Raw genomic sequence first — 20,528 nt, 5'->3', positions numbered from 1 at the left:
ATGTCTTCAAAGTCAAATGGTTGGGAAAAAAGTGACAGAAGTAACTATCCCACATTATGTCCAAACAGATGAGGCCAGTAACACCTTTCTTCTGATGGCTGGATTAAATGTCTATAAAATGCTGAGGTTGAATATGGTTGTAAATGGTGCCAACAACAATGATTCTTTAGCAGCCATAAAAGTCACTCCAGTGCCACATCACTGTGCCAAAATCATGAGTGAAAAGTGAAGGAACACAGGAACCACACTGGTGATGAAGTGGAGATATTGTGTGTGCAGTTCTTGTTTAGGTACCTTAAATTCCATAAGATATGATGGAAATCCTGTGATTTCTCTCTCTCTCTAGTGTAAATAATAAAGAGACACGATCCAAACATGACCTCGTTGATCCATGTGGAAAATGTGTGGCTAAAGTTAAAGCACTTCCGGGGTTTCGAACAAGCGCTCATGTACTGTCACCAGCTCGAACTATGATGTATTTATACACAACACACTCATTATCTCTTTAACGAATTTGTCGTTTGACACCTGTTTTCTGTTCAAACAGGCATGATAGGGTTTGTCAAAGGGCTTTTATTGTGAAAGTTAATAACTTGCGACGGAAATGGCTTTTTTTGTTGCTACTGTTTGTAGCATTTTGGCACATTTTCTTATGAATTTACATTAGTAATTTTACTTACCAGCAGCAAACATGCGAAACGCGAAAGAGTGAACGCTACAGGAACAATTCAACCAACATAACGCTATTTATAAACATAGCGTTTGCAAAATTAGCTTTAAATTGAATATTCCTAACGAATGTCCCTGTTACATCGTAGAGAGTGTGAGCTAGCTACCATGAGGTTCACTCAACGGTAATGTGACATTTCTTAACCGCTCACTATCATTAGAACGCACGAAGTGACATGTAGACAAATGTGACAGTGTCTATTTAATTCTACCTAATGCCTGTCGTGATGGCTGCCCTGTATCGATGCGTCCTGTTCAACCGAATTTCCAAAAAACAAACAGGTTTGATACCTGTCGTGACATTTGGATATAATGCGTCTCCTCCACAGTGGAAGACTCCTGACTTCTTCTTGCGAGCCAAGAGTACAGCCTTAACACAGAAAGCAACTAACCTAAGCACTATGGCTAGCAAGGCAGACAAGATCAGTGTTTCTTGTTCAAGGTGTCTGTCGTGTAAAGCTTCAGCCGTAGATGGAAAAGCTCGGGTGAAGAGAGTTTCTATTGAAGGCAACATCGGTAAGACCATGAGTATTTCAAACTTGTACATATAAAAAAAAAAATAAATAAAATCAAACTTGCTATAATCACACAGTTTTGTGGCTTGGCTATATACCTGTTGTTGGTAAGTGTTGCTAGAATGTAAGGTCCTTGTGTTATATGATCTCAAATACAGCTGTTGGAAAGTCAACTTTTGCTAGACTCTTGCAGTCAGCCTGTCCAGACTGGGAGGTGATGGCAGAACCTGTCAGCAAGTGGCAGAACATTACGAGTGGGACCTCAAAGGTGTGCAAATTTCCTGACCTCTCTTATCTTTTCTGAAGAAAAATCAAAGGAAGCCAAACTGACCATCTCCACTTATGTGTTTGACAGGGGACAGACGCATCCCCCCAGACGACAGTCAGCAACCTCCTCCAGATGATGTACCAGGACCCCCTGCGCTGGTCGTACACATTTCAGACATATTCGTGTATGAGCCGGCTAAGAACACAACTGCAGCCTCCTCCAGCTCGCCTGCTCAGCTCAGAGGGAACACCAGTCCAGGTGTACGAGCGCTCAGTCTACAGCGACAGGTGAGTGGTTCAGGCCAGGACAGGAGAGTGAAAGTGAAATCATCTTCTAGACCTGGGTCCTTGAATTAGAAGACCCATGATCATCCCATATGGGCATAATGGTGTTCATGTCCTCTTCACCAAAACTATTTTAACCATAAACCAGACTGAGGTTGGGTGCTATAGGCTTACTCCACTATTCATAAATTTAAGCATTATAACTATATAATTATTGCTTTTAATAACCAGGATAAAAGTAGTATGAAGTAGATATATCTACTTCATGTACTAATTAACTTATTGAGCAGATGCATTCCCCTTTATTTTGTTTGCATAAAATTAAACTTGACTCTCTGTCCTGTCAGATACATCTTTGCCCTGAACATGTTTGAGTTGGGTTGCATCAACCCTACAGAGTGGGCAGTTTACCAGGACTGGCACTCCCTCCTGGTGGAGCAGTTTGGACACAAGGTGGAGCTGGAGGGCATCATCTACCTCACAGCCCCACCAAAGGTAAAAACATAAAATATTTAATGTTGCGAATTCAATGTAATACAATGACAACAAAGATTTTGAATAAAAAAAAACATACAGTTGTAACACAATTTTAACCTGTAGTTGTTGTTTACATTTTTATAGTTTTTACTGTAGCTTTACATCGTTGACAAATATTCAGTTTCATCATAAAACAATACAAAGACATTACAATGCATTTCTCAGAAATGTATGGAGCGTCTGGAGCGTCGGGGAAGGGCAGAGGAGAAGGCAGTGAAACTAGACTATCTGGAAAAGCTGCATGTTCAACATGAGAGGTGGCTTGTTGAGAAGACCACTGAGTGAGTAATGATGATATCACATGGGTGTTGTTAGTCTTCTTCAGACCCTTACGTTTTGAATTTTTTCAGTGACCACTGAAAAGTATTTTTGGAATCATCTAAACATAACCTTTGAAGTGACAAGCATTGACAGCAGTGACAGCTAGCAGTGACCTTTAAAGTTCTCAGCAGTCATGGAGGATGTGCCTAGCTCATCATTATTTAAGCACCTTTATAATCAGGTGGTTCCTGTGAATGGAGATCTGTTTTGCGCAGCTGTTTGTTGCACAGCTGTGAACAGATGATGGTCAGCAGTGTGTGGTCTGGGGACCTTAGGGCTGTTATTGTGATGAAGTGTTTAATATAGCTTGGCTCTCTCTTCTCAGAGTACATTTTGAGAAGTTAAAACAGATACCTGTGTTACAACTCGATGCCAGTGCTGAGTTTCAGAGTGACCCAGAAGTGCAGGAGCAAGTTATTACAAAGGTATGTTTATTTTTTTGCACTTTGATCAAATAGCTGCTGTGCCAGAGTTAACCACATGAGGTCGCTGTAATGTTTGAGATGCTATTTATTATCCCCACAGTCTTTGCCTTTGATTTAATGAGAACTTATTACACTGGCACATATTTGTTTTGCAAACTGATGTTTGATGTGTTTTATGTGTCTGATCCATTTGTGATCCTAAAATACCTTTTCATACACAGGTGAAGAACTTCTTCAATTCTTTGTGAGAGGACAGTCATCAACTAACATCAACAGTGGGAAAGAGATGAGACCAGTCACACTTCATTCAGTCAAGTTAACTGACATATAAATACATATGAGTTTATCAGAGTGAAAGAAATATAAAGTAATATAAAACAGATTCCTCTCTTTGATAAGCCGCAATCTCTACCTGGCCTGCATGCAACGCAGATTGAGTTTTGTCTGTATATGAATGTTCTTCAAAAAAGACTTTTAGATAAGTTTTTTTTTTTTTTTTTAGATTTTTGTTGGTTGCTTATTTATTTGTTAGTTTTGAGCGTCACTGAGTAGTCATAAAAGTTACTTCTATTACTGTTTATTCCACTTGAAATACTAAGAACTATTTCTCTCCCTCACACAATAATTAACATATCCAAGTGATTGAAACGTAGATCAGTTAAATGGTTTTAAAGTCTGTGTAAATTAGAATTACTATGACCATTTGGAAACACAGTTTACTGAACATCACATAGTTTTAGTGCACTGTTGTATACATTCCTGACTGGAACAAGCAAACAAGACAGGTATTGTATTTGTTCTTTTTCACTAAATAAAGATGTATTCATTTTTAAATTTTTTTGTGATATGCATTTTATTACCAAAGATTTGTGAAACTTTACATTATTTGTGCCGCCATTGAGGAACAGAAAGGTGCTAATGGCTGTATAAGATTTAAAGCGTTATTTGTTAATGGGTTTTTACATTTCAAAAGGATTAGGCTCCTGAATTTATATAAAAGGCCAGGCAGTTTGACAGGACAATGACCTTGGGTAAATGTTTTCTTTTTTCTGCCCCTCTGATTTGCTCTGATGATCAGAGGGGTTGTTGAGATGCCTGGAGTGGTCAGGGGTCATCAAAGGGCAGCTGTCCACTATAAAGGGGCCTGTCTGGAGCTTCGTCTGCACATAGCATCATTTCAGCCTGAGACCAGCTGGAGGAAGGAAGGAGATCTTGGCCTCTCTCTCTCTCTCTCTTTCATTGTTGTTTGTGTAGATTTTGTGAGTTTCAGTTAAAATGAAGGCCAGAGTGCAGACAGTTTTCTGCACTTTCCTCCTCGGGTCTTTTGGAATTGCTTTCTCCACTCAGGGGCACAGATATCAGACAGGCCTCGAGACCAGTTTAGCATTCAGAAATCTCTCAGTCAGTCATCGTAGCAGATACCCTCTGTATATGATGCAGCTGTACCGCTCCTTCAGGTCTGCTGATTCCTCATTGCCAGTAGCTGTCAACACCATCACTACACAAGGTGACAACTTGTCAGCGCACAGTTCTGACTCTGTCCTAAGTCTGATGGCCAGAGGTGAGTAAACAGTTTACTATGATTTTTCACAGTTATTATATACTTCATTGAATATAAACCATGTTATATGCTCTATATTTTAGTTTCTCCTGGTTGTAATTTATTCTCCAGCAGCTCTTTGGTTGGTGCACTATCTGTGTTATTAGACCCTCCCTTTTTACAACCCAGCAAGTGTCAAAATGCTTATTCAACTTTAAAGGCTTTCTCAGTTTTATGTGAGAGGGTGTGTATATTAGCCCTCAGACGTCCTTGCACAGGGGGGTTCAATACACATCCTGTTCTGTTCACCCTCCCTCTCCAGTGTTTTGACATTTGTCCAGGGATCTTGTTTGCTCAGAATCATCCAGACTGCTGACTGTTTTGTGTGAATCTGAGTTCTAATTTAGATGTGTCACTTTTAGGTTGCCATCAAGTGGGTGAGAGATGGACAGTCACATTTGACATGTCAACCATTTCTACTAGTGAGCTTGTCCAGCTGGCAGAACTCCGGATTGGACTGCCGGCTTTCTCTGCCTCTAAGCATGCCACTGTGGAGTTATATCACTCCCGGAAGCAGAGCTGTGACCAGGGCAGCTCATCATGCCAGGATGAGCAACTTTTCTTGGGGAGCTTTGACACATCACCTAGCAGCACAAAGTCATCCTGGAAGGTTTTTAATGTGACTACTCTGTTAAAATACTGGCTGTACCAAGGAGATAGAGTGTCAAGCCAGGAGGCCTCAGGAGAGTCTGAGGCAGACCATGGGAGTGGTGCTGGGGAGGAAGGGGAGATAACTGGCAAGTCCCTCTTCAAGAATTTGGGACTGAAGAAAAGAAAAACACACCATCCAACCATGAACCGGGTCATGATGGTCATCTTCTCCAAACATAACCTGCCTCAAGAGGGCCATGCAGCCTACAGTCTCATTCATACTGTGGAGAACTCCAAGTATGTAACTACAGACAGAGTCAGCAGTGACAGTCAAAGTCGACGCCACAAAAGGAACCGAATGGAGAGGATGAGAGTGGCCGGGGGACCTGCACCTACTGCTGCGCCAGCAGCAGAGCCGGTCCAGAGGCCGCTGTGTCGGAAGGTAGACATGTGGGTGGACTTCGACCACATTGGCTGGGATGAGTGGATAGTGCATCCTAAGCGCTACAACGCATATCGCTGTGAGGGAGAGTGTCCTACACCACTGGATGAGTCCTTCAATCCCACCAACCATGCATACATGCAGGTAAGATGGCGACCCAGGTTTTTTAATCCCATTTAACTCTTTATAATCTTAAACAGTCACACATTTTTCTATAGTTGCTGGTCTATTTACATGAATTATTCATCTATGTTTCAGAGCCTCTTGCGACACCATCATCCAGAAAGAGTGACTTGCCCATCCTGTGTGCCAACACGCCTCAGCCCGCTGTCCATGCTTTACTACGAGAACGATGATTTGGCCCTGCGGCATCACGAGGACATGATTGTTGAAGAGTGCGGCTGTCACTGAAGGCCCACCCATCACTGGTTTCACTGCAGTCACAGGAGCAGTGTAGCATAATCTTGAACTTTTAATTCAGCTGTTTCTTTTCTATAAACATTAATGTTCAAATATTAAACTGAGAGTTCCTAGTCATGGCCTTATACAACAAATATTGACCAGATATGACTGTTAAGGTTGAATGACTCAAAGTATATTTCATCCATACTGGGTGGTACACAATAGTATTTTCTAACTTTAGTATGGAGTGAGCTCCATTATGCAAGTGTTATATGTTTTATCTATTTATACATTATCATGTATATTTTGTACATAAAATATGTAAAATATATTAAAACACTTTATTTTGACATATGTGGTGTTTTATGTTTATGTATAGTTTTTGATTATTGGTTACTTTGATTTTCAGTTTGAATGAACCCTAAAATTTGTGAACCCTAAAAATATGTACACTACCAGTCAAAAGTTTTAGAACACCTCAATTTTTCCAGGCTGTTACTGAAATTTACATAGTGTAATGTCTCATTGTTTCTGAAATTAAAGCATAAAACGAATAAAGATTTTTAAAAAAATTAAATCTAAATTTTTGACTCATTCAACAGCTGAACGCTCTCGTGGCATTCTTTCAACAATGGAAATGAAACGTTGTTTGTAAAGTTCGTCACAAACCTGCTGCAGAATTTCCCACAAATGTCTTGCACTTGTAGGTTGGTTTGCTTTCACCTTCTGTCCAGTTCATCCTAAACCAGCTCCGTGTGGTTTAAGTCTGGAGACTGTGCTGGTCTTCCATCATGTGAATCCACCGCCCAGTTCTTTTCTTCTAATGTTTTGGGTTTTAAGATGAACACCTGACCAACCAGTCTGTCTTCCCTTGTTAGTTGCCTTTTTTCTCACCATTCTGACAGCAATATACAGCACTACTCCATACAGTACAGTATTGTCCTAATAATGCATCAGAGGGTGTAGTAACACAATTTGTTCCAACACTACATTTTAACAGATAGAGAATTTGTAAGTCATTAAAAAACGTCGGGGCACTTGTAGGAATTGTTTGCAGTAACTTTCAAGACCTCATTTACTTCCATTGCTGCAAGAAAGCTGTAAATTAACCAGTTTCAATAGCTGTGAAAAAGCCTGTTCTCTATGAAATTTACATGATTTTTCAGTTTTTGGTGACCTTCAATTCTTTTTTCTTTTTTTTTTTTTTTACCTCAGGCAGTTTACTGCTTACCTTTGTATAATTTAAGGTTTTTCCGTGGTCTTGAACCGCTCATATTTCAAGAAAAATTGGAATATGGGGTTGTACTAAAACGTTTGACCACTAGTGTTTACTGGAAAAAAAGTTAAAAATAAATTGCACAACTTTAAATTGACAAACGAGAGGGGAACTCGGACCACATAAATTCAGATGATTTGCAAAGTAAAATATTTCAGTGCTATTAATTAGGCGGTATTTAAGTTCCAATGTAAATTTAAAGGTATTCATTTACTTATAGGATTTAAAACCTTATGGTCCCTATTTGCTTCCATACACAATTAATGATTGGCAATTTTTTGAAAAATAAACAGTGCTTGAAAGAGTTAATTTCATGTCAGTTTTAACTATATTTCATTTGTAGCAATTTCCATTAAATCCTTCAGCAATAGCTATTGTACAGAATGCAGCTCACACACCTTGTTATACAGAATCCCCTTGGATTAACAAAAAAACACTCCTCAGAGGTTCAACCTGCTCGTAGATACTCATTTACATCTTAATCCCACTTGTCTTCTCTTACTGGTGACCAGCAAACAGTTTAGTGTATTTGCCTCCTTCACCTCCAATCCACATCTTTGGTCCTATTACAGTGCACACATCATCAGAGGTCATTAGCTCCTCTCTGGCTGGGTTTATTTTGTTGATTGTGATCAAACAGGCATGCTGAGTGGAACAACTCCAAAAGTATGCCGAAGGATGGATCAATGGGGGGAAAAAAAGCAGTAGCACTTGTTTATTTTGTGGAGGCGGGGTGGGGGTGTCAGGAAGCAGAGGTGACAAGGGGACTCAAACAGAAAGCAGTGTGAGGGAACGGGGAGAGTCAACGTCTGGATGCTGAGGCTACTGTGGAGGAAGGACAGGGTAGACTGGAACTGGTCAGCTGAAACTGTTCAATCCACACTGGAAGACAAGACAAAACCAGACTGAGTTCTCTCACTTTTTTTTAGATAATTGCCTTGCTGACAATGATGCCCTTACGGTTTTCACCGCTTTGAAGCTCACACCATCCAAATGGCATTGTGTTTTTTTATGCTTAATTAAACAACCGTAAAGTATTTTGATTTGTTTTTTATGTTTATGAGTAATACAGTCCAGACTGTGAGTATATGACCAGTTTGGAGACATTTTTTGTTGAGGGTCTGTACTTCAGCACATTGAATTGGAAATTTAAAAAAAAAAAAGCATACAACATTAAACTGCCAATTCTCAGCTTTAATCTGTGTAGGTTTATAACAATATTTAAAGAAGTGTGTGGGAAATAATAGTAATGGTAATGACCGTGTTCATCGAAAAGCCATTTGGGACATTGACACTGTTGGTAGAGACAACAGCATCAAAAGCTGGACGTCATCACCTCCTTGCTTTTGGGATCATTTTAACACTTTTGTCAGTGGTTGGGCTCCAACTAGTGGAGCTACAGTGTGTCTTTTTTCTGCTACAGAAATGTTTTGCACACAGTCAGTACACCTGTGAACAGGTTCTCACTGCAACTCACAAACCCTGCAATTACCACTTTTAGTCAATGAATACGTTTTGCTTGGGTTGTGCCAGTTTGCTCTTAATTTAAGGTCACAGAGAGCTGAAGCCTCTTAAAACATGCATCTGTGAAAGGCATGGAGACACCCTGGACAGGTCACCAGTCCATCACAGAACCGAATACAACTGCTCGTATTCCATATTGTGAATAATTTACTGTTAATCCACCTGATTTGCACATCCCTGGATAGTGGAAACACACAGAGGAACTTGGAGAACGTTACACTCCACACACTGATGAGTGGTGCTGCCAAAGAACAGTGAATAGTTCAGTGCAATAAATATTATTCAGGCTGGGGTGTCCTGGCACATCCATTTCATCCGGTTATTAAGAAGCTTTTATTAATAAAATCTTCAAAGGGAAAGCCTGGTAAGGCACTTCACAATGAGCTTAGTATTAATGGGAATGTTGAGTGGAAGGAAAGGAAGGAGTTTCTCCCAGCTATGTAGAGTTGTATATTGACCTCTCCTTATACAGTCCACTGACTGAGGTTATCAGTGAGCTCCTTGAGGAATTCCTGATATGACTTAGGATGAATCAGGAGAGCACAGGAGTTGCTACAGGCTGCAAAGCAAGCCGACCAAGTCAAGAATTATTACTTCAAAATGTTTATTAGCTTTTCACTTACTTTGACATTTGAAGTGCAAGTAATTCAGTTCTGTTATCAAATCTTTTCACGTTATCAATGAAATAACTAAATATATGGCTTTTTGCTCTTTCAGACGGCACTGTACAAGAGAAATGCGTATTCAAACCACTGAACCGACGAACATGAACACATGACCCAAATTATGTCAGTGGATTGTGTTTTTACAATCCACTGGCTTGGCAGCACAAGCCTCACTAGTAGCACACAATGAATGCACACTAAAAAATACACGACAAATAGAATTTTTTGCTTTAATGGTGTTTGCTTTAATGTTTTTGTCACCCTACAAACCATGTGAAAAATCTGTTTCAAAATTTCCTCAGCAAAATTCTGTTTTACATTCTCTGTATGACACTTCAGATGAAGTAATTTTTTAAAATTTGATGAGCACGATCAACCATACATCAAATTATACAGTAACCTGAACATTTCAAGGCAATATCTGAAGAGAGGTGTCAGGAAATGTGTGGAAATAAAAGCACATCAAGTGACAAACCCTTCTGGAATGCTTATAAATTCAGAAAATTGGATCTTCATTTTCATTATTTTCTCTCAGTAGTGAGGGATGAGGCTTTGTTGTTGTTAAGTACTTCCCAGCGGTGATCTCAAACTTGTTGCCACTACAGGAAGGCACACTTCGACACACATAAATCAGGTTTAAGCCTTGAGGCAGACAGAAAAGGCTTCATTACAGATTTGTTCCAGGCAAAACAAGCAAACGAGATTGACAAAGACAGACTTGAAGACACTCAGACACTGTGGATACTAAAGGCGAACCTCTGTCTTCATGGAATGGAAGATGGGAAAAGAGAAGGTGTCCCTGAACCTTTCTTCACAGCATCATATTGGTAAGTCTGACATTTCAATACTCATCCCAGCACCACCTAGATGTCCATTTCAAACTGCGCGTCCTCACCTTAAAAAGAAAGAAACATTTCACAAACAGAGCACGAACTTCCACACTGCATTAGGATTCATCTTTAACAGACTCATGCTATAATTACACATACATATATTTAAAGAAAGGAATAAGGAATGTATGTCTTTGCTTGCAAACAATTTAAATATTTATGAATACATTTAAAACGAAAAAATTTACGATAGTCTGATAGTTAGTTCTTTTCTAAAAATGATGCAAATTGTCACGTCTGCCTGTTTAGACTGGTTCCAGACCTCTGAGTCACAGCCCATATCACGTAGTTCTTAGAGATTAAAATATTCCCATTGTTGTGCTTAGTAACAGTTGTTTACCCATTTGGAAAAGCAACCGAGCCAACGGAGAGCTTTGTAAGTGGGATCAAGAATGGGGATGTCATCACAAAAATTGCGAAAGAAAAAAAAAAGCCATGAAAATGTTGGCAAGTACAAATGAAATGGATGCAGCTGCACAGGCTGTTGCAAGTCGACATAAAAAAATAATAACCCTTAAATCTGCATTTTGCCTTGAAAGACATGAAAAATGTTAACTGCTCTTTGCGTCTGAGACGTCTGAAAATGATGTGGATGGATATATCACTATATGAATTTACATTTGAATCTAGGACTGAATCCTTCACTCCAAATGCCACCCTGTGATGTGTGTCTGGGGTGTCAATATACCAGTGTTGTTGGTGTCAGGTGCGGTGATGTTGTTGTTGTTCAGAAATTCTCCATTATGGGCTTTCTCATTAGTGTCTTTGGAGGGAGGAGTGGTCACCCCTGGAATGTTGGGCAGACCTCGTGGAGGAGTCTTTGCCACCGGAGAGCTGCGACACCCCAGCAGGAACTTTCGGTCGTAGATGATCCTGGTACCTTTTGTGTGAAAAGGCAGGAAAAGTGAAGGCTGAACATCAGAAATAGAGGCAGCAGATGCTTCAAACGTGCTTTGTTCATCGTACTTTATGTGCCGTCCATTTTTTAATCAACAGTTCTCAGCGATACTTTGCTGGTATAGATTAGACTGTAGCTGTAACTAATTGAGAAAGTAATCTGCTGATTATGTTCTTTATTAATTGTTCATGTCTTTTAAGTGTCAGGAAATACTGAAAAATATCCATCCCAGTTTCTTTGAGTTCAAGGTGAAAACAGCATTGATTTGGGCATTTTTGCTTGAAAAACGACTTGAACGATTTATCAAAATAAATAAAAATAGTTGATTATTTTTCTGATGAGTGACTAATTGACTAATCGCTGCAGGTCTACACTATACACTAAAATCTGATGAATAAAATTATGAAATCTAACTATGACACACTTAATAGACAAATAAGAAGTGTACAAAAGAGACAAAGTGAATTTTTTAACATCTACCCTTATATTGTGCAGGATGCATCTACCCTCATAAATCAAACCATGTTAATATCTAAAGTATTACCAGTAATGGCACTGGTAAAGGTTTAATAGAAATGTTTCCTGAATCTATACGGATAATTAAAATTTGCTGGGTCTCATCTGATTTGTACATCAGCTGTGAATAAACACATGCACACACAATCCATGAAAGATGTGCTAATGATAGCAATACAAACATGCCGAGGCATTGCTGTTTACACCTTATGTTTATTATGTTTACATACAGATAAAATGTCTACTTAAAACTCACCCGAAAACTGAGACTGCGCAAAAGTTAAACACAATTTAGTGAGCTCACACTGGAAGGAACCCAATCACAGCTTTAGATGTCGTTGGCGCGGAAGTGGACAGTAGGAGTCGCTAGGTGTCCCAAGATCAGCTGATGAAACCCACAATCAAAACCGAAAACACATCCCTTTAAAATGAGAAAGCAGCGATACAAGTGTATACCACTCACATCCCTTGGGTCACGATTAGTTTATTGCTCCAGAGTCAGTAATTCTTTACGTCTCCTCCTCTCTTTTCAACCAAAACGCTTGCTAGCCAGCGTTAGCAGCTAGCTGAGGCGGAGCTAGCAGCTGGGTCTGCACGGTGGCGTTTTACGGGAACCGACCTCATGGAGTTAGCCCGAGTTGTGCCCGCACTCACCGACAATGCAGTTGTCTAGTGGATAAGAGCAGAACTCGCGTGTGACCGTATGTAACAGCGCATTTCTTCGGCACATACAAGTAAATATGATGAACTACAACAGTACGTACCACCCGGGGTCGTGCTAAACAGGGTCCCTCCGGGAGTAGTGGAGTAGTCGTGGGGCATGTGCTCCGCGTCGTTGACAGTCACCCTCCTGGTCGACGGGATGGCCTTGGCTGTGGTCTTCTGACAGTCAGTGGACATCTTCGCTCAACTAGAGTAAACTAAAACTAGCTAACTAAATAACATGAAACAGGCAGAAAAGTCAAAACAACAAAGTCGCACCGTGCCTGTTTCAGATATTGCTTTGGCTCAACAGAATGGCTACTTTCGGCTAAAGAAAAATAAATACTGCTTTTTCATAAGTGCAAACGATGGAAGGTTGTATCTAACATGACAACATGCAGTCTCGCACACACGGAGTGTCCAGGTTCTTTGTTAAAAGGGCCTGAGCACACGTTCCTCCTCTTCCACTCACCCTCTACATGCAAACAAAACAACATACAGACAGCAGACAGTCTGCAGGGGGAAAATGTTCCTGACGTGGACAAAATGGCCTTTCTCTGCCCCCTACTGGCACATGATGCCTGTGCAATGGCTGTACCTAGCTCAATGCTCACATTACAACTTGTTTGCAAAAGCATATTTAACAGATCCATGTCATCTTGAAAACTATGATCTGGAAGTTCATTGAGGACAAGTTAGGCTAAGGGATCAATTCAACTTATGACCTTGCTACAGAAGCTGTCACCAGTTTAATTATTGCCTTAAATTCTAGTAATCATGGGAAAAATGCTTGCTGGTAATATAGAGCTGCCTCTATTAAATGGATACTGGAAACTAATATATTAATAATTTTACAATTTTCTGTAGACAATCGCCACTGGTGTACTCATATGTATGCTTTTGCAGAGTTTGAAAGAGTAGCCCTGCTTGAGACCATAATGTTAAACATTTGGTACTTTGATGGAAAGCAGGAGCGCTCAGCAATATGCACAGGACAAGGCCTGGGGCAGTTTGGCATGTTTACAACATTTGGTTTGTTTAAAAGTACAGTGTGATCATCAGTAGTTGGGTGCACATGGATTTTAAGTGTCTCACACAAAATTATACACACTATACACAAAGACATTTGATTTCTTTATTAATTTTGTAAATGTTGAGCTGGTGTACAGAGTAAATTGTCAATAGATGTCCTCGGATTTGATTGGATTAAAAGGCTTTTACATATATATTTTAAATTTATGTTTGACTCTCCATAACAATAAAAAAGCAAACAAAACAGGTTAAAATACCCACAGGACCCCTATTTATCCCCAGGTCGCAGGCATTACCCAGAACTCAACAGTCTCTTGGTAGCTACAGCTGTATGATGCTAAAAGTACATCCATAACATAACTAGAATCCCAGTTGACAAGTAAGGGTGCATAGCATTCTAAGTAAATATATATATATTTATATATATATATATATTCATATATTTCATATATATATATAGCCTTTTATGTTAAAAACTTTTTCTGTGCATGTGCGCAGTTGCATTCCTTAGTATTGAGTAATATGCTATTGCGTTAATAATGTCTTCAATCCATTCTAAAGGAATATACATGTGTTCTCTAGTTTTTGCAACAGTTAATATTTTTGCATGAACTTGGTGCATGGCATAATCTCCCTCAGTGCAGGGCTTTCCTTTGTTCATTTTTATGATGTGACCACTCTTCCCTCTGCTTGCATCTAGTTGGACTCCTCCTTTCAAACTGTGTTCAAACTGTCACCATGTGGAAGCCTTAGAATTGGCTCAGTCTTATATTTGGTAAGGGTGCAGAAATAGATCGGGGTGGGCTGTGTTGAGGTAAAATGCTTGTAATCTTGAAAGACTAGCCATCGAAGCCGCCGAGCCTCCCCACAATGCCATATGACTTCAAAGAGCTCCCCCTTGTTGTCTTGTCATCAGACTCCCCCCTCTCGTTGTAACCCTGACATCAGCAGTGGATTTATAAAACAGCCCCTGCTTCAGAACCCAACACAAGCATACCATAATTATAAGCCCTTACAGAGCAAACCGTATGCTAAGACATAAGGGGTACTACACCATTACACTGCTGTGCAATTTTTATTGACATCTAACTTTTTGTGGTTATTAAAAAAGATAATAAAATAGAAATAATATCTGATGAAGGGATATTTGTTAAAATGTCAAAAACCCATTTGAGGCTTCTCTCTTTAAATCTCTCCTCGTACATGATTTGTATATATGTTTGAAATGAGAATGAAATCATATGTTTGATGATCAACAGCAGGTACTGAGTCGAAACAACAGAGTGAATACCCTATTATCTATTAAAGTACAGAAACAACACTGATGACTACTTTATAACAAGACTTACAGTATACCAAGACTCTACATTCATCATCTCTGGCTGTGAAACCATACTAAACACTTATTGATGGGTGCTTATTGCAGCGTTTTTGCAACTTACATCATTTTCCATAATAAAGCATTCAAAGTCCAATGAAATGTTTGAAAGAAATGCGTGTGGGCAATTGATATCATGGTAGATGGCCCGCTTATTGAGGTAAATCAACTTTAAAAAGATCTGAATTATTATTACATGTATAATCTGAGAGCCACTGCTCTATGTCCATTCGTAATATTACTTCCTGTGAACGTTGACATGTCCCAATATACACGACTGAATACATGATATTAAAATCACACACACACACACACACACACACACACACACACACACACACACACACACACACACACACACACACACACACACACACACACAAAATCTCACACACACAACACTAACCCAATAGGATTTCTTTCAAAGTGCATTTGAATGTTATTAAGGTTTAAAAACTATGACTGAACATACCTACATTCCCTGATGAGCATAACAAAAACAGACACTGGGCACTTTGCAGTTGCGATTGGCTGGTATTAAGTCATACCAATATTTGCCCAATCTTAAGTATAGAACTTAAACTTAATAGTTTTCTTTTCTAAAGAGGCAAACTGATAAAATGTGGGATACTAATGTACTGACATCATTTCTGAGTGTAGTGAGGAGTAGCCTAAAGCTTTGATTAACAGACTGAAACCCAGAGCTTAAGAAGAACGTGAACTATGATCCTAAAATCCCCTCTCTCTCTGTGTTACACAAACACACACCCAAACGCACTCACACAAACAATCCTTTCCTTTTGTAAGCAGTTATTGCTTCTTCTGAAGTACATTTAAGACAATAAAGCATGAAAAAAAAACATAAGATGAAAGAAAGGAGTGAAACAAGAGACACGCTTGGGAAGGGTCAGGCTCACAGTTGCGGGTCAGTATTACAGTTTCTCATCACAGTGATTGGTGACTGACTGTCTTTGCTACACTCCAAAGAATTACCAAGGAGACAAACATCAAAGCTCAACACGTCCTCAACCCTTGACACAACACTCTCCTTTCTTCAGCTGACTCTTCCTCTTTTGGCCAGTCAAACCAGCGCTACATTATTACCAGCATTTCAGCTACGTTTCCCTCATCAAGTGACATTTTCTGGTGGTGCTGAGATGTTCTATAGGTGCACCTCATGGGTGGTGGTATCAGATACTGCATGATGAGGTCAAACAGACAATGCCACGAGCTGAAGTTGGGATCCTGCCCCCTGCTGGAGGTGGACAGGACTGCTACATCTACTCTGAGAGGCTGACTGGAGGGGTGAGGGGTTGAGAGGTGGAGGTAGGGAGATAGGGGCAAGATTGAGGGTGAAGAGAGGTATTGGGATTTTGGCTCAGACAGATATCTGATTAACACAGACCTCACAAGGATAGAGCACACTGGGGACAAGAAAAAGGCGGAGGAGTGGGATGGTAGAGTAGGTTAATCTCTCATGATAATCTGTCACTCCTCATATATCACACTGTCACCCTCTCCAGAAAGGCAAACCAAACTGAGGGAAGGTCAGGGAGGCAGTTTCTTTGTAGAAACCTGCCTCCCAAAGCTCAAAAACCCGCAGTACAGTAAATGACTTACAGTACGTCTTCCCCCTACAGCTTGACATGTCCAAAGCAAAGGGTGAAAGCACATGAAAAGCACAAAGAAACAAACAGCCTGACACACAAAAACCCGACGTTTAAAACAGGCAGAACGACACAACATTTGTATGTTCTTGTACCCACAAAGACCTCAAGATATCTAGAATAATACATAGGTTCAGACCAAACAAACCAAACAAGAAAAACAGGGAGGGATTTCTTATGGACCTGAAACAGCAGCATCAGTGGCATCGCATAGGGATTTTATAATATAAACAACACACGTAACACACAGTCACGTAGAGCATTTTAGTGCATACGATATTATGTACAACACCGATATCCTTGGGGGATAATTGTAGCTTTACTGGACTTTGAGAGCACTGGGACAGGTTAAAACTAGTTTGTGATGCTCTTAGTTGGAAGAGTGTGGCAGGAAGGAAGGGGAGTAACCTGTTGCCTTGAGATGATGGAATTCTTGTTATTTTAGTCTCCCCTTTTCTTAAATGAAACTGATAAATTATTCCCTCTTTGTTTAGAAAACGGGCAAGTGATTGACCATACCCTACATTGCATGCCTGTCCCGTACAGCAGTCTCTCCTCCCAACCCTTTTACCCACCCCTGTATTCCCTCAGTATTTGTAGTTAAAGACAGGCCATGCGGCAGCAGTCACTCATGCTGATACAGATAACAGGAAGCACGTTTTGGTTGCTAGTTTTTTTGTTTGTGTTTGATTTTTGTTTTATACGAAATCATGCTTCTAATGTAGTAGTAGATTTTTTTTTTCTTTTAAAAAAAAAGTTAATAAAAACTACAAGTAAATCCGTATCCTTCTCCTGGTGCGTTCTGATAGTAGGGATTGCCGCTGTGGTTGTCATTAAGTTGGTGTCTGTTGCTGTTCATTTATGTCTGCCGACTTTTTCTGTTTTCTTCCTCCTGTCAGCTGCTGCTGGTCATGTGTCCATGTAGGATGGTTTTGGTGAAGGGGTTGAATCCTGTGGAGAACTCTGTAGAGAGAGGGAAACACGTTGGTTCAGGACAAGGAACACATTTGTCTTGATGCCGTACAACAGATCAGAGCAAAGCCTTGTAAGGAATCTAAACGACAGGTGGCATGCAAGTTGCAGTAAGTCAATGCAAATGTGAGCATTTTTGAGTCTCAGATATGTAAACTGCTATTTATGCATTCTTTAAAATGGCCTTGGCAAAAATGTCCCTCTTTACAATCCCACAGCACATTAGTTCTGCAAAATCATTCAAGCAAAAATGGTTGGCCAAAGTGGTTTAACATTCAGTAGTGAGTCACTTGAAATATCAGTAATCGCAGGAATGTCATGGCCTTTACGTTAGAAAGGGCAAGTCACACACACACACACACACACAGCCACGCACGCACGCACGCACGCACGCACGCACGCACGCACACACACACACACACACACACACACCACAGTGGCTCCAGTTCACAATTCACTGAACAACTGGCTTTGCAGCATTGACCTTGAGACCTGTCACTCTTTTCAAGATCCCTCTTGGTTGTTCATTTTGCTGAGTGCACATTGTTCCAACCCTTTCCCAGCTTGCAACATGCATGAGGAAACCAAATGACCCAAAATGATATAATTAATTGCAACATTAATAATCTACTTGCATCAAACTTGCATTGTCCATCTGTATGGAATTATATTTGTGTATTATTTCTGAGTGCACAGTGGGACATTTTGAACAGAGAAATTACATACATGAAAAGACAATTTAAAGAATGATTTAATTTGAGCAAACAAAAAAATATTCTGCGTCCAATGCATGTAGTTGTTCACATATATAACTCCATACATCTGAAGTAAACTTGATAAAGCTTTTGCCTAAAGGCAAGCAAGCCCGAATTTCTATTGTTTATTCAGGTTATAAAAGATTATTACATTTGTAAAAACTGAAATAAATAGATATGTGCCCTCTAAAACCCATGAGGTAAAAAGAAAATCACTGGAGCATTAAGGATTGTGTCAGGTTTCTATGGATTTGTTTTCATATTACCTGCGTTAATTAAAACTCACCATATCAAAGTCAGTTTTATATTAGACAGACTTAAAGTTGGTCATGAGTTAGCAGGTTCTTTTTCTAGCATGTGGGATTTCCTAATGATATTTTTATTTTATTTTTGTACTGCAGTCCTGGTTGAAATTATTGGCATCCTTGAATTTTAAATGCAGGGTTTAGAATATCTTCAGAAATAAATGCAAATAAACCAATTTAATCAGAATATTTAATAAAATTTCCAAAAAAATAAAGACATAAAATTCATGCTTAACACAATTATTGGCACCCTTTGATTAATTTAAATTAGTTCCTCAAATAAAATAAAAAACAAATAAAACTCACCTGTGCTTAATTTTCAGTGTTCACATGACCTGAATTAACCAATGAATGAAAGTTTTACTGCATTAAAAAGGGGCTGATTGTTTCCAGTTTCTTTTTCATAGTGATGAAGACCAGAGAGCTGTCTGAGAGCATCAGAAATGTTACAGAAAACTAGGTTTCAGGCGAAGGACTTGGGTCTTTCAGCAGGACAACGACCCAAAGCAGACATCCAGGAGCACAAAAGAATGAATGAAAAATAAAAGATGGTTGGTTTTAAAGTGGCCAGCAGTGAGTCCTGACCTACATCCCATTGAAAAGCTTTGGAGAGAGCTGAGACTCCTGCAAGTTTAAAAGAGCTTGTAAGCATAGCAATGTGTTTGTATTATTTCACTATCATGCAAGTTTTGTTTTTTTTATTTTCTTTTGTTCAGCAACCTTGGACATTCTATTAAAGTATTTTGATTATACAAAATTGTTTAATTCGTATTTATTTCTGAAGATATTCTAAAACCTGTACTTAAAATTCAGGTACGCATTACACGCATAAATGTTTTTTTTTCTCCTTTTTTGTGTGTCATTTAAATTTTAACTATTAAACATCTAAGTGTCATTTTGCTGTGCCAGCCTCACATTACATATCATTAGTATTGAATTAAAGGTAAATTCAGATGCATTTAATCCAGAGAGACTGGATTAAATGTTGTAGTCCACAGGTCAGACGAGGCACTGTGGGTCAGTCCCGTACCTGCGGGGACGCAGCGCTCAGTCTGCCTCACTGCTTAACTCTCCGCAGGCTGGCACATTTCACTATCTGAGCACCTTTCTTCACATCCACAGTATCGGGCTACATCAGGGGAGAAGGGAGTTGACGTCAGAACAGGTGCGTGGATTGAAAAGAGGTGGGATGACAGGAGCAGAACAAGAGGTTGAGGGAATGTTAGTAAGGGAGATTAAAATAATGGAGAAGGGACAGAAACAGAAAGACGAGCAGAAAAAAACAGAAACAGAACACCCGAGGAAGACAATATGGCCACAAGCAAAGAGAGGACAGAAAAACAGGAAAAAAGACAGAGGAGATGTAGCAGAAATGTGAGAGACAAATACGTGAAGGGAGAGGAAAGAAGGGAAAAAGAAAGAAATTATGGATAAACAGTCAAGCAAGGACAGATGTGAAAGGTGGCATTTGAAGATATGATGGCATCAGAAACATCTACAGTATTGGGATTCAGAGTAGCGTCAAAAAATATTTGCAAATACATTTTTGATTAGCTTTTTCAATCTCCATAATGGATGGGGTTTAGGCACATAAGACAATTCACTCATTTCAAGGAGGTTTACTCAATCAGAGGCACCCTGGTAGGCTGACTTATCTTGATGTGTTAAACCCCAATCCTCTGCTACCTCCTGCAGGTAAAATACAAAAAACATTGAATGACTGCAATTAATATTTAACCCCGGCTCTGATTCAGAGTGTCTTGTAGGTTTGAGTGATACAGCACACAGTCACAGTTGAAGGACTATAAACTTTAATGAAGGCAAAAAGACAGTC

At 39.6% G+C, this 20,528-nt stretch overlaps 4 protein-coding genes across 6 annotated transcripts in view; 2 read left to right on the top strand and 2 right to left on the bottom strand.

Annotated features, from left to right (window-relative positions):
- The first annotated feature begins 614 nt into the window (after window positions 1-614).
- dguok (deoxyguanosine kinase) lies at window positions 615-3,913 on the top strand. 2 transcript variants are annotated; one of them, XM_040156342.1, is made up of 8 exons: window positions 615-854; window positions 1,059-1,245; window positions 1,403-1,512; window positions 1,600-1,799; window positions 2,144-2,291; window positions 2,499-2,614; window positions 2,980-3,079; window positions 3,301-3,913. In XM_040156342.1, exons 2-8 carry the CDS (start codon window positions 1,131-1,133, stop codon window positions 3,325-3,327), a joined length of 816 nt encoding a protein of 271 aa, XP_040012276.1. In that variant the 5' UTR covers window positions 615-854; window positions 1,059-1,130; the 3' UTR covers window positions 3,328-3,913. The 2 variants fall into 2 exon arrangements, with proteins under 2 accessions (XP_040012276.1, XP_040012275.1); XM_040156341.1 differs by having other exon boundaries at window positions 615-1,245.
- A 115-nt stretch (window positions 3,914-4,028) lies between these two features.
- Window positions 4,029-6,563, top strand: spaw (southpaw). Its single transcript, XM_040156340.1, has 3 exons — window positions 4,029-4,640; window positions 5,042-5,856; window positions 5,971-6,563. The coding sequence occupies exons 1-3, from the start codon at window positions 4,355-4,357 to the stop codon at window positions 6,121-6,123; spliced, it is 1,254 nt and encodes a 417-aa protein (XP_040012274.1). The 5' UTR covers window positions 4,029-4,354; the 3' UTR covers window positions 6,124-6,563.
- Window positions 6,564-9,800: 3,237 nt separating this feature from the next.
- LOC120805843 (eukaryotic translation initiation factor 4E-binding protein 1-like) lies at window positions 9,801-13,154 on the bottom strand. Its single transcript, XM_040156466.1, has 3 exons — window positions 12,648-13,154; window positions 11,158-11,349; window positions 9,801-10,474 (listed from the first exon to the last, which is right to left on the bottom strand). The coding sequence occupies exons 1-3, from the start codon at window positions 12,781-12,783 to the stop codon at window positions 10,443-10,445; spliced, it is 360 nt and encodes a 119-aa protein (XP_040012400.1). The 5' UTR covers window positions 12,784-13,154; the 3' UTR covers window positions 9,801-10,442.
- Window positions 13,155-16,697: 3,543 nt separating this feature from the next.
- Window positions 16,698-20,528, bottom strand: part of ank1a (ankyrin 1, erythrocytic a) — an 87,336-nt gene continuing 83,505 nt past the window's right edge. For both annotated transcript variants that reach the window (XM_040155232.1, XM_040155233.1), the window contains 2 exons: window positions 19,725-19,823; window positions 16,698-17,625 (listed from right to left, as the gene is read on the bottom strand). In XM_040155232.1, coding sequence (XP_040011166.1) covers window positions 19,752-19,823 — 72 coding nt within the window. In that variant the 3' untranslated portion in view covers window positions 16,698-17,625; window positions 19,725-19,751. The remainder of the gene's footprint in view (window positions 17,626-19,724; window positions 19,824-20,528) is intronic.

This window comes from Xiphias gladius, chromosome 19 (genome assembly GCF_016859285.1).
Source record: "Xiphias gladius isolate SHS-SW01 ecotype Sanya breed wild chromosome 19, ASM1685928v1, whole genome shotgun sequence".
Lineage (NCBI taxonomy): Eukaryota > Metazoa > Chordata > Actinopteri > Istiophoriformes > Xiphiidae > Xiphias > Xiphias gladius.
This window is presented reverse-complemented; position numbering and strand designations above follow the sequence as displayed.